The 13,473-nt window shown below is 40.7% G+C and overlaps 1 protein-coding gene across 2 annotated transcripts in view; it reads right to left on the bottom strand.

The window, feature by feature from the left end:
- The window catches only part of LOC103359168 (protein kinase C beta type), a 37,784-nt gene that overhangs the window by 4,344 nt on the left and 19,967 nt on the right, over window positions 1-13,473 (bottom strand). Inside the window, exons 5-17 of one of the 2 annotated variants that reach the window (XM_008284396.1) lie at window positions 12,634-12,762; window positions 12,057-12,213; window positions 11,521-11,655; window positions 11,259-11,355; window positions 11,002-11,145; window positions 10,735-10,908; window positions 10,487-10,578; window positions 9,130-9,192; window positions 8,895-9,033; window positions 8,724-8,804; window positions 8,519-8,626; window positions 6,380-6,520; window positions 3,150-5,963 (exon numbers count right to left, since the gene is read on the bottom strand). In XM_008284396.1, the coding sequence (XP_008282618.1) occupies window positions 5,811-5,963; window positions 6,380-6,520; window positions 8,519-8,626; window positions 8,724-8,804; window positions 8,895-9,033; window positions 9,130-9,192; window positions 10,487-10,578; window positions 10,735-10,908; window positions 11,002-11,145; window positions 11,259-11,355; window positions 11,521-11,655; window positions 12,057-12,213; window positions 12,634-12,762 (1,613 nt within the window). In that variant the 3' untranslated portion in view covers window positions 3,150-5,810. Of the gene's footprint in view, window positions 1-3,149; window positions 5,964-6,379; window positions 6,521-8,518; window positions 8,627-8,723; window positions 8,805-8,894; window positions 9,034-9,129; window positions 9,193-10,486; window positions 10,579-10,734; window positions 10,909-11,001; window positions 11,146-11,258; window positions 11,356-11,520; window positions 11,656-12,056; window positions 12,214-12,633; window positions 12,763-13,473 lie in introns of those variants that run through there. The other variant, XM_008284397.1, reaches the window with a different exon arrangement.

The raw sequence follows: 13,473 nt of genomic DNA on the forward strand, positions 1-13,473 counted from the left end.
GGGAAATGTTCCAGTACACAACAGACAAGTATCGATAAAAACAGAGCAGCTGCAGACCAAACCACAACCGGAAAGGATTTCACACAGGGAAGTGAAGCAGTGAGCCCCAGGCAAGACACATGTATCACACAAACACACAAAGCGTTTGGTTTCCTACCTCCTCCTTTTGTCTCATCACAGGGCTTCCAGCTGAAATGAGGAGGGGCTGGAAACTTTCCCCTCTCTACCACTGGTCCACCGTATTCACCACTAATTCAGCTCATTGTCGTGCATGAAGCAGGCTGCGAGTCTTACGTCTACAGAGTGTGTTGGATTTGACTTTATTTTCAACCCCTACATGTAGCATTTAAAAGCAGTGAACAGAAATATGAACTACAGTGTAGGTTTCTGTAAGCAGAGGTGTTCTAGAAATGTTAATTCTGGTATTTGATAACAACTTAAAATCCTGCAAAGCATCTGTAGACTGATATACTACGTTGATAAGAAAGACTAGTTTATTTGTCCACATGGGCTGATGTTTTTACTACACCATGGTCAAAAGAATTCACAATAAGTCATCATCTCAGCACTGGCACTGGACTCTTTACAATGTGTGCATTACTAACATGATATCAGTATTTCATTTGTTAAATATCATCAGTATCAGTTTATTGCAATACCCCTACTGTCAACTATTATATTTTTATAAACCTTCTTGTCACTCCGTCACAACTTACTCAATTTTTGAATGTATTTACAATCAACAGGAATTCCACATTAAATAAATATTTTTTGTACAAAATCACAAACTCATTACAAAATAGCCAAGACTCTATACGTCAGGGTTTGTTCCAAAAGTAGAATAACAAGTATAACTAAAAATCCAAACAGAGCTTTTCTACACACTATGCATCATTTGCCACAGCAGGCATAAAGAAACAGACGGTGATAGAAGCAAGTTTTTTCAACATATTCAACTTATTTTGGGGTTGAAAATGGCGCTCAGTGACTGATTCCACTCCCTGCAGTAAAGAGAACCAACCATAGCTCATGTTAAGTTTGTACAGTGACGAGCCCTGCGCTCTTCAATAAATATTGTACACAAGTTTTTCTAACTTTCTCACCCCAAAAGTTGCATGGTGACCATTTTTTTTTCTGGCCTATTTGTGTATTAACATTTCATTTCCTCTGACCCATACAGACAGGCTGAGCTGCACTGTGATTCACTATCGTACATTATTTAGAGACAACCGCTGGTGTGACTATAATGGGAGTCTACGCACCATCCACTGTGTCCGTCAGGCACAAGTCTGTACGAATGGATTCAGACAGAAAATTAGAGGAGCTGCTTCACCAGCTCTCTCACTAACAGCTAACTCAGACAGACTGTCCGTGATTATGACTGCAGCCTTGGGATGACAGAGCTGTCACTGTGGCTGGAGCCATGGCTGCACTTTTTGCTGCTATTATGACTGTGACACATCTGATTTTAATGGGTGTAACGCTGACTAGCTGCAGCTGTTATGTGTGCATGTGTGTGTGTGTGTGTGTCCACAGTGATGGTTATGGTGGCAGAGGGTATTAAAGCTACTGCATCTCTGAACTCCCCTGGTGTCTTGGTGACACATCTGTCGTAGAAACACTGGTACAGATAGCAACAGTTGGACATATGTATAGTTCCACAGACTGAACCACAGGAGCTGAAGTCCAAATAATAACCATCCAGACACGGCTTTACTGTCATAGTCAGACAGAGCAGCAGCAGCTGTGCTCACGACTAACACATGGAATACTATCAGAGCTTTAAAAATGACCATGTAAAGTGTCACACCACCTTTCTTTTCTTTAGTATCTGCAGCAGAATGTCTCCCTAGGTTGGTGTTACAACAGGACCAACAGAAAAGCTGTTCATATGGATCAGAAGAAGTACAAAGCTTGTTACAAGGTAACACAGATCTTACTGCGAGTTAACACCAAAGTAATCCAGGAAAAAAAGTTCCACAATGAGCTTTTGGGGGTCTCCGTAGAGTCTCATTGCCCATGTGCATGAGTGTTCATCACAAACATAAAACTCATGCTTCTGTAGAGACGTTAATGATTAATCTAACTTAAAAATATATTATTCAATAAGGCAGAGGTCGAATGCCACATATCAGAAAAGGTGTTGTACATTAGCTGTAGTACCTGGTTGAGCCACCAGGTGGGGTCTCCGACAGTTTAATGAGATGAAACGCTACAGTAGTTCGTTTGCTGTGTTTAATTGTTGTAGCAACCTGAGGAGGCCGTCGCTCGGACCACAGGTAGTTCTGTGCTGGCATGCGGAGAGCATTGCAAAGTTTGGAACCAACCGGCCACCATGACAAAGACTTCTGTGACGGATAATGGATTCTGACCAGAGCTTATTTATTCAAGATTCAAGCTTTTAAAATGTTGTTCTAATGTTGAGGAAAATGCTTTTTGGGCCACAGGGGGTTTTTGCACGATCACTGGAAAAACACATTTGAAAAATATCTCCTAAAATGATGCGATACAGGATGATGCTCATCATCTTCTCCTCAACGCCTAATTAAGACTAAGGAACCAAATCTTTTTCTTTTGCTTAGAAACACAAAAACAATATGAAATCATCTGTGGCACAAGAAGATTGGGGAAAATGTAATTATTTTGTCTTAAATTTCACGTTTGTTGTTATTGGTGAAATTTACACTCACAAATTTCTCCAATCAGGATTTCAGTTTGGACCCTGAACATAGAAATAAATGAATAAATACTTCATTGGCTTAAAACTACAAATTGGAGTTGTTTATGCTTGCTATCGATCTATCTATTTATCTATCTATCTATCTATCTATCTATCTATCTATCTATCTATCTATCTATCTCTGTCTCATACCTGCACATAACCCCTCATAAAACAACAAGTTAAACATGGTAATTATTGAGCATTAGAGGTGCTTTTTCTTAACCTTTAGACTGATTCACGCTGTTTGGTTTGTTTATGCGGCACTAAAATAGCCACTCCTGGTCGCAAGTCCGCCTGCAGATGGAAGAGTGAAACTGATCCTCTGATTAAACTCTCAGCAAGAAATCAAACAAATAGAATGTGCCAAAAAAAAATGTTGAACTGTTAAAAGAACAGCAGCAGCAGGAACAAGGCAGACACAGCAGAATTAGTCTGGTAGGCACCAGTGAGTATATTATCAGTTTCCAGTCATACAGGACAATTACACAATCCACAGAAGCATCTCTCCCATCCAGCAACAATTTCTCCAAATATCTCTCTGATACAGAACTCAATATATGTATTTTATCTCTACTGTAGCTCTCGTTATCTCAACATTGATTTGTCACCATCATCACAAAAAGCTCTCACTGTTTTTTTTTGCCCTGTTAGAATCCTCGTCTCTTTCAGCGAGACATTTTTGTAAATCTTTGATGTCGCCTTGCTGCCTCCTCATTTTTTGATACGAGCTCAAAGAACAAGATTTGACACATTGTTACTACCCTGCATCGTTACACAGTTACAAAAGTATAATACAACTCAGACAATTCATTTCAGATATGAAAATGACTTTCCAAGAGTTTTCTATTGTAGGTGAACAGATAAGCTATAATGCATATTATAATAATTATACATGTACTGCAAAATGGCACAAGATGGCTGCCCTTCATCACAGTTGTTGAGGACAATATTCTTCCACATCCTCATGATTATGAACCATATTGGCACTTCAGGACATCCTGTTTCTGTAACTAACAAATACCAGCTTCACAAGACTCTAGACAGCTTCGTCATACATGAAATTCTCAAAAAATGCTTGTGTACAAGCGAAGAGATATGTCCGCTGTCATTAAAAACACAGTGTAATGTTGTGAATGCTTTCAGAAATGAATCAGGAGAAAAGTAATGAGCTTTCGGCTTGACAGAGACTTAAACTCTCGCTGACTGCATGTGTAAAGAATTCTAGTTCTGTGGTTTAAAATTGAATCAGCAAAAGAAATGCAGGTAAGCTCACCACAACACTGACTGAACAGAAAGTTTGTAAGTATTTGGTCCTATAGACAAAAGTAAAGTCAACATTAGGAAACTGATCAGTACTCAAACAATCATAGCAAAGCAATTTGTCAGTTTTCACTTACACTGTATGAATTACCAACATGTGATCATCGTACACTCATCAATATCACTGATAGGGTGTCATAGTCAATAATCAGTTACAGGGAGGGTGACACAGAGACGGAGCAGGTTCAGGTCGGCCCTGAGGTCAGACATTAACCTGCTGATGTGAGCAGCCGGGCAGCATTCAGGAGCGAGCAACATTTCTGCGCTAAAGATAGAAATACAGCCAGCTGATAGGAGTACAGCCGTGTTAACGTGACGAGCTAATCTGCAGTAAAGTGAGAACTGTGTCGCCACTAGAAACAAGAGTGGCCTATTACTGGCACCTTGACACGTGAATATCTGATTATTTCTCCTGATTAATATCCTTTGAGGTACCTGTCTGCATTTCCATCTGAACGTTACTTAAGGAAATAATCTTGGTATTTTGGGTGAAAGGCTTATCTGATTTCTTTCCAAGTGTCAGATGAGATGATTAATATCAGTCTTATAATAGGGACAAAGATGTAACCTGGAGACAATTAGCTTCACTTAGCATGAGGACTGGAAGGTGGATGGCGAGAGCTGGGCTTGTTCTACCCCCATAATAATAATAATAGCTTTAATATCCAGACATATTATTCAGTTTGTTTAATGCGTACACCGTACAGACTCTCTAGTGACTGCAACAACCTGCAAGGTGAAAGTCATGTGATTAACAGAGGTAGAAAAGCCTGGCTAATTAGCTAGAAAGTTCTTTTTTGCGCTGTCAGATGATTATTGACAAAAAAACTGGCAACTACACTTATAATCTACAGCTATGCTAGCAGCTCTATGAGGCCCAAAAACTAAATGATGAAGTCAAATTGCTAGAATAATTAAAACACAAACGCTAACATGTTGACGTTTAGCCTCTAAAAAGTTTATAGTGCTTAGTAGCTTAGTCTAGCCTGTTAGCATGCTAACATTTGCTAATTAGCAAGTATACACATGGCGCTGATGGGAAAGCTTTTAACTTTAACATTTCTGTCACAGTGAAAGGACAGTATATTGATTTGGTGATAAGCTTTTCTGCATTAATCCCTGTGCTCTGGTGAGCATTACTTCCTATGGACAAGCTCACAAAGCTATCGGGAAGTAGCTTATTGACATCTTCAGCTAACACTGTCTGTGTTGTGAACTTTATATTGCAGGTCATAGCAGTCTTTCAAAAGTCTCCCGGTGTTAGGAGGGGCTATGTGGTGTAACTACTTCTACATTTGTCCACCCAGCACTTGCAGTTTAAACAAACTAGATTCACTGTAAACTTAAGTAAGAACTAGAGGTGCAGCTGCAGGTGCTAACAGATTAGCTCTTCTGTGCAAACTTAGCATGCATTTTTACATTTCTGTAAAACAAATACGATTAGTTATTAGTTTTAGTTCTGGTTGGTATATTTTTAAGCTTTGGGAGAGCCCAGCTAGCTGTTTCAAGACGCTTCCAAGCTTTATGCTAAGCTAAGATAATCATTTCCAGACTCAAGCTCCACACCTGACAAACCCACTAGATTGACCTAATTCTACTCATTGCACTTTGGGAAAGAGACTGAATAAGCACCAAAATGTCCTGTTATTTCTTTAACCCTGTCGAATGCAGCCTGGGTATGACATCGCGATGACCTTTTTTTGTTTCTGTACAGTATGCTTGTGAGGTGTAGGGGATTACTAATTCAGCCCAGTGATATGTGACATAGTCAGTGAGATGTGTGAGGGTACTCAGGGTTAACAAATGAGAAGCCTTGGAATTCTTCCTGGTCCAGGTTGGCTATAAGCTCCTGATCTGGGGGGGTCAGCTCTGGGGGGTGGCGCGTGAAAAAGCGATCAAAGTTCTCCGCATCACGCCCACACTGCCATGGAAAGGAGAGGAGAGGAGAGAGATGGGCGGGATGGAGTGAGTTTGATGATGGATGAGAGGAAAAAAAGAACAACAACAAACGACAAAGAGAAAAAAGAGAAATACAACTAAAACATGGTATCAACCAATCAAATCATTCACAGCCGAAACTGTGGATTTCCATTGGTCCGCATGCGAGCCAGTGACATCTGAGCTTCATCGTTGGTGACAACTCTGACAAATCTCAGCTCTGTCAGGGCTGTGACCAACGGCAGGTGATGGTTGGGTTTAAGGGATGGATGATCTAATTGTTTCTACAACTTACCTTGTAAGTTTGCCTAAGTGTGTTATTGTCTTCCAGCTGTTTCTAAAGCTGTCAGTGGGAGAATAACAACAACTGAAGAACGTGTTTTTGCATAATATACTCACAGCTTTCGGTTTGAAAGGTGGCTGGACCTCTTTATTCTCCAGTTTTTCCCAGTCTATATAGCGGAAGAAGGCGTGCTCCTTGATGTCTCTCTCCCCCTCTGGACCACAGCCCAGACGCTTACCTGGGTGTTTGGTCATCAGCTGAAATCCCACAGACACACAACGTGAGATGATCAGATTTGTCTTTACGTGTCTGTTTATATCAAGCAAGCCGATCCATACTCTGGAGCACTTTAACGTGCCCGTGTGCTGCATTGCTTCTGCTCGTCACATTTCAGCTACAGCCTTAGAACGGAGCACACACACAGTGCCAGTTTTTACAGCTGATTACAATCCTCTTCACTTTGTTGCTTTGCAAGTGATTTGTTGTGCACTTACGAGTTGCACGTTTTAATTACTACCTAACAATGTAGCGTAATTATGCCATGTTTGATTTTTTTAATTTATTTGCAATTAGATGTAAAATGGGACTGTTTATAAATGTGTGCAGTTATTGTTACACAAACTAGTAAATAAAAGAATAAATTACTAATTAAGAGGTGGGGGGTAAATAAGCAGGTAGAATAAACTGTGTGACACAATCCTCGCTCCCCGTCACGGGCAGAAAATATTTGTTAGGAGATAGACAATTAAATACGAAATTGAAGACGTGATGAGCATCTTACTGACACAAATTTAATTGCATTACAATATTCAATATATGTGTATGAGAAGACAAAAGTGACAGTTTCTTCAGCCATCATCAGCTAGTAAACCATTGTTTTTACAGGGGAACTGCACAGATTTATTTGCATATCAGTGTGAAATCTGACTCAGGAGGGAGAAGTTATAAGTGTGGTAGATTTGAGCTGAAATACTATGAGCTTGATGCTACATTATGTACTTACAGCACAACACATCTGGATCTCCAGCCCAACTAATCGTTGCATGGCATCAAAAACACTGTCAGTCATTGTACGTTGTGGGCTTTGAAGCCAACCAGTCAAAAAGCAGCATTAAGAAGGTGCAGCCAAAGGTGGATGTGCTTTACCAGAATTTTTATCAAAAAGGAAACTTAAATGTTTAGATGTTTCTCTAATGATATAATTATTTTTCTTCCAGTAAGAGGTAGTGAAGAATGAAGGCAGCTCTGGTGTAGGCTCAACTGTTGGGGGGCGTTCTTGGGTACTTTTTTATTTTTATTTATTTTTTATTTTATTTCTTCTTTGCACTATTTGACACTCTGATTTTTTCTTGTTTCTTTCGATTTATGTATATCTATATATATTTCTTGAGTGTTTTATTCTTCTCAGTATCGTTATTATTGTTTCAGTCTGGAACAGGTACATAATACATTTCACTGCACGCTATACTTCTGCATAATTGTGTTTGTGACAATTAAAGGCCTTGAATCTTGACTCTTACACTCCACACTAGGGATCAAGTGGTGTCGTTTTTTTTCAGGGCCGATACCAACCACTGATCATCAAGAAAGACAAATAACGGATATTTGAACTGATATACATTAAATGTTATACTTTAACAGCGTGGTAAAGCAGGAACCTTCCATTCATAACTAGGCTTCTTCATTGTTAAAGCAGCTCCTGGTAATAAGAACGATTGATGATGTTTTATCACTTGTATTAGCCACAAAGGTCCATATCTTAAAGCAATAATAATCATTGTTTTCCAGACTCTGTTTCAGGGTAGTTTGTGGCTGCATTCTAACTTAGCCGTTAGCTTCTGCTTAGCCACTGGGGAAACAGTAAATTTGGTTTGTGGCAATGGCTTTTGCTTCTTTTTCAGTTTTTGCAGGTTGTGTCTCTGTTAGAGCGACATTGCTGAGACCACAGAGTGAACACAGTCAGAAAGAGGCTGCTGCATCATACCCAAAGTAGAGCATCTGATTTAGCGATCATCGTCTAATGACCAATACCAATAATCAGAAAACCAAATCGTCTAATGACCAATACCAATAATCAGAAAACCAAATATCTGCCCTGACAATCGGTCAGGCTGACGATCGGTCGATCTCTACCCAACAACAACAGCCCTTAATATAATTTACCTTGCAGTGTTCAGAGTAGATAGTCAAAGAGTTCAGGGACCAGATTAGCAGATCCTTTGTATGTGTATGTGCATTAAAGTCTGTGTTCTCACCCCCTTGCAGATAGCAACAGCTTCTTTGGACATTGATTTAGGATAAGAGACATGATGCTCCATGATCGACTGGAACAGCTCATCTTCATCCTCACCATCAAAAGGCGGCTGGAGAGGCACAAATACGCTTCATCATTTTCAGGTCTTTTGTTTTTTTGTTTTGTTGTTTTAGTCAAATATGTATGAACAGTGAATGTACACAAACCTGTCCGGCGAGCATTTCATAAAGCAGTACTCCAAAAGCCCACCAATCCACAGACTTCCCATAAGGCTGATAGGCTATTATCTACAAGGAGGAGAGCAGAGTCCCGTTCAAAAGTTAAAAGATTAAATTAATAAAGCATTCAATCAGCTTCTGAACAACTTGTAAACACACCTCTGGAGCGATGTAGTCTGGCGTTCCACAAAAAGTCTTTGTGGTGATTCCGTCGTACATGTTCTCTTTGCACATGCCGAAGTCTGCGATCTTTATATGGCCTTCTGAGTCCAGCATCACATTATCCAGCTTCAGATCTCTGCAAACACAAACACAAAGAGGTATTATTCACACCTGTATACTGAAACAATCGAACGCTGCACGTGGGAAGGCGAGCTGATTCAAACATTCTTACCGATACACAATGCCTTTTGAGTGAAGAAAGAAAAGACCAATGGCAATCTCTGCAGCGTAGAACCTGAAACACAAACGGTTCATAACAATATGTGCACATCTGCATTCATACAGATGCATGTTGTACAGTATATTAGGGGTGGATGATTTGCTGGTACATATTTTTCAGTTTTTATAAATTCTATGTGATGTCTGTGTCACACTGTTACGGCCATCTGTTTTATTTTTAAACACCATGAATGAGAAACGGCGTTAGCAAAATTTGCATATCGTTACCAGGCAACCTAATAGCATTACTTTAAAGAACTCATAACCATCCCACTGTGCTTATGCATAAAATATGAGTTGAGTTACATGCAAAGTGGCCAAGAAGTGAATGAATCATCCGTGCTGTAGGGCTTTTGTCTGTGAAGCAGCCGCAAGTAATTGATATATATTGCACATAAATGTCAAGTTAGAAGCCAATTGCTGATTTGACATCTGGTAAAGGTTTGTCAAGATCTAAATTTTGTGCTTCCTTTGTCATTTTATCAGATGAGCCCAAAACGTTCAAGGAGAGGAGCATATATTTCCTCTGTGGACAAAGCAAAGCAGAGCAAATCAGAAAGTAATTTTGTATTTTAAGGTGAGAAGAAGCAAAACAAACTTCGAGCGGCTAATGAGCTGAGCACACTGTGGAGTAAACTTCTCATGATAATCTTGACCTGGCAACCTTCTGTTAGAAGCTCAAGTCTTGAAACTACATTTAATCATAATAATCGCTGTATGGTTCTTTAAAGTTCTGCTCAAGTTGTTGATTTGACCCAAAAAAAACCCCACTCATCTATGAAAAAAGTTACATATTTAAATGCTGCTTTTTTCATGAAAAATAATGGCTTCGATTCAACTCTACACTGTGCAGATCCATGGACCCCTTCACATTCACTGCAGCTGGAGCACATCAGCTCACCTACGACTCTGCTCGAACACTGTAAAATTGCTTTGTGCTACACAAATGATAAGATTGAAGTAATTCATTCAGGCACGTTTGAACCAGAAACCAATTCTGAAGAATAATAATGAACGTTGGTTCCTTGGGTGTGTTATATATAAAACCCTGAAAGTTTAAATGGGTTTTTGAGATTGTCATTGATACACTACAGCTTCAAAGGTGGAAATGCTCAGCCATAACGCTGACTGCTTATTTTGCACATGATGTGTCTTCCAGCATATAAAAAACAACACATGAACATGGTGATGAACAACACACAACGTAATTCTCATCAAAGAGGGTCTTTAAGTGGTAGACATTTTGCTGAGAGTAAAACTGCTTGTTCCTTTGCTGCATGTGATTAACCACACAGGGTGTGTGTACTCACACAGCATGGGGCTCCTTGAACTTGCCGACCTGTTGAATTTGGTACATAAGGTCTCCTCCATTAATATACTCCATGACGAAATACAATCGGTCCTAGAAGCAAAGATTAAAACGTAGAGGAGAATAAAGGAACCGGTTTTGTTGCAGCTTTTGTGCTTCACATGTGACCACCAAACAAACAGTTCAAATGTACTTAATTTGAGAATAACGCTGTTGTTGCAAGCTGCCATGTTTCTGCATGTGTCCTACCATGGTTTGGAAACATGAGTGCAGCTGAGTGAGAAAAGGTGGTTTTCCAGACAGAGCGAGGACTCTCTTCTCCACCATGGTGCACTCCACGTCATCGTCCTGGATCACCACATCTTTTTTCAGGATTTTGATGGCGTACAACTCATCTGTACCTTTCCTCTCAGCCAGCATCACCTGAAGGGAGTCAGTGAAAGGAAATTAATAAGCTTCAGAGTGACTCAATTTTAGTTTTCCCACTCTAAACACGTTCGTAGTAATGAGCCTCACTTTGCCAAAGCTGCCTTTGCCCAGAACCATGACGAAGTTAAAGTCTGAGAGCTTGACGCGGTCCTGATTGCCGTTGCTGTCGTACTTGCACACTGAAGAAGAGGAAGATGAGTCGGTGGGCTTCCCTGGACCAACTCTTGCCCTCTGGACAGAGAAGGAATTAATGCAAAACAGGGTAATTAGAAAGAAAATATAAAGAAGCAGGAGCACAGATTACATCAGTTGTCACTTTGCTTCTCCCTTTCTGTGCGTCTCACCTCAAACTTTTGTCGTAGCTCCTCATTACCCTCCTCTCCCTCTGGCTGGACGGGAACGTTAAAGTATTCTCCCTCCTCCTGGGACAGCAGCTTAAACCTAAACCCCAGAGTGAAAACAAAGCCGTGTCAGATAAAGCCCAGGATTATCACCAGACTATGACAATAAAGCCCCTAAATATTCACGCCCCTGTACCTTCTGCCTTTGTTATTTCTGTCTACACCTGTGTAATTTTCCAAATTCTCCTCCATCTTGACATCTCACCATCCATCTATCCCTTGTTTCTGTAGCTCTGAGATCCCAAACGACAGCGACCCCATGAAGTCGTTCCTGCTGGTCAAATCCCAGTCCCAGACCTCCAGCGACAGACGGCGGTCCTTGTCACTTTCTTTGAGGTTGCTGAGAAGTGAGAACAAAAAAAGGCGGGGGGAGAGGAGGACGGTCAAATGAAAGTTAAGATCGAGGATGTTCTTAAAATAGGTAAGAAAGAAAACCTAGATCACAATCTTTTCATCTTTATCTATTTAAACTTGTAAACATCTCAGCAAATGACACTTTTTCATGCTTGTGCCTTTTTCCTAGCAGTCACAGTAACCCAGAATAGCTTGAATAACAATGAGCACAAACAGGAAAAAGAATGAGGACAGGGTCACTCGCATGAGCTCCAGTTAGCTTTGTGCTTATGTCACTGAAAATAAGGCCAAGAGAGTGTCTTTAAACCAAGCTGTATTCCCAAAAAAAAAAAAAAAGCCAGCAAATGAATGTATTTCTTTGAAAACGTAGAACAAAACATGTCTCACAAAGTGAAGCTCTCGTTCCAGGTGGGGTTGAGGCAACATTTGATGGTCTTGGTCTTCTGCTTGCTCTCGCTCTTGGGGTCTGGGATCAGCTTGAGTTTGACGTAGGGGTCTGACAGGCCGTTGGGGTCCATGGGCACCAGGTTCTTAGCCTCTTTGACTGGGAGGGGTTGAAGACACGAATTAAAAATAGGTGCCGCAGGAAGAAAAACAGCCCGAGATAAAAAAAAACAAAACACACTTTTAGACTGCTGTTCAATGTGCACAACACATCCACATCTAAAGCTTTGAGTCCTGGCCTGCCCTAAATAACTCTGGCTACATTTGAGAACACTTAACAACAGTTTAGTTTCTGTTCCATAATCAATCCACAGCTGTCTGAGAGAGAGAGAGTTGGCACGTGGATGCATGTCCCAGTGGCGATGTGGGTCAATCATTGGAGCATTGATTGACTAATGGACTTTCCAGTTTTAGTCTTGGGCTGATAGAAAGCTTTGAGGGCTGTGTGTGAATGTGTGCGCGTCAGGGAGGGGGGGTAAAAATGTGAGAACCATGAGAGGAATGAACAGAGGGCACTCACTGGTGACGGAGAGACTGTCGTCGGTGATTTGGGCAGAGATGTGGATGCGTCCTCTCCTTTCTGTGTGATCCGTCCCACACAGGCTCGGGACGTTGGCCACGCATCGCTTGTGGATGTTCATCATACAGTCTGAACCCAGATGGGGAAAAAAAAAAAGTACACAAGTGAATTTATCTTATAAATCACAAACCAGCCTCCAAGCCTGACAATCTGTGCGACATATGACAGCCTGTATCCTTAAACCCACGTTTAATTATCAGAATGCTCTTGGTACCTTATTGCGGGATTAAAAAAGCTCTTAAGCGATTTAGTTCTGCACTTTCAGAAACATGAGGGGCTCACAAGAGATTGACTGAAAAACAACAGTTTCAAAAAAAGCAGGAAAGACAGATACTGGGTCCATTTCTTTATACAATTCAGCTGACCCTCTTTACCTGTCTTTCAAACTCTACAACCTTTCTTTCAAGTCGTGCTCAAACTATCAGACTTCAGCTGTGATTTTCTTGTTCCAGACAAACTTTTTTTGCTCAGAGACAAAAACCCCACATTGTGGCCAAATCTCACAACACTTGTTAGGTCAGAGCAACCACAGGCGCATTCTCATCTGTGCTGAGAGCTCTCCTAGAGGCGCTGATGTATGCCGCTGTGCTTGAAATTACCACCAAATAATCAGAGATACTCTTCTAATTCAAGCAGCTCGAGGATGTGAAGTGTCCGCCAATGAGATGGAGAGTGGAGCTGGACTCGAAAAGTAGCAGAATATAAAAAATGTTTCTGTGAATTCTCACTTTTAGTGCAAGGGAATCAATTTCAGACATATGAGGGGGAAAAAAAAGCTAC

Source organism: Stegastes partitus, unplaced genomic scaffold (genome assembly GCF_000690725.1).
Source record: "Stegastes partitus isolate 25-593 unplaced genomic scaffold, Stegastes_partitus-1.0.2 Scaffold357, whole genome shotgun sequence".
Classification (NCBI taxonomy): Eukaryota; Metazoa; Chordata; class Actinopteri; family Pomacentridae; genus Stegastes; species Stegastes partitus.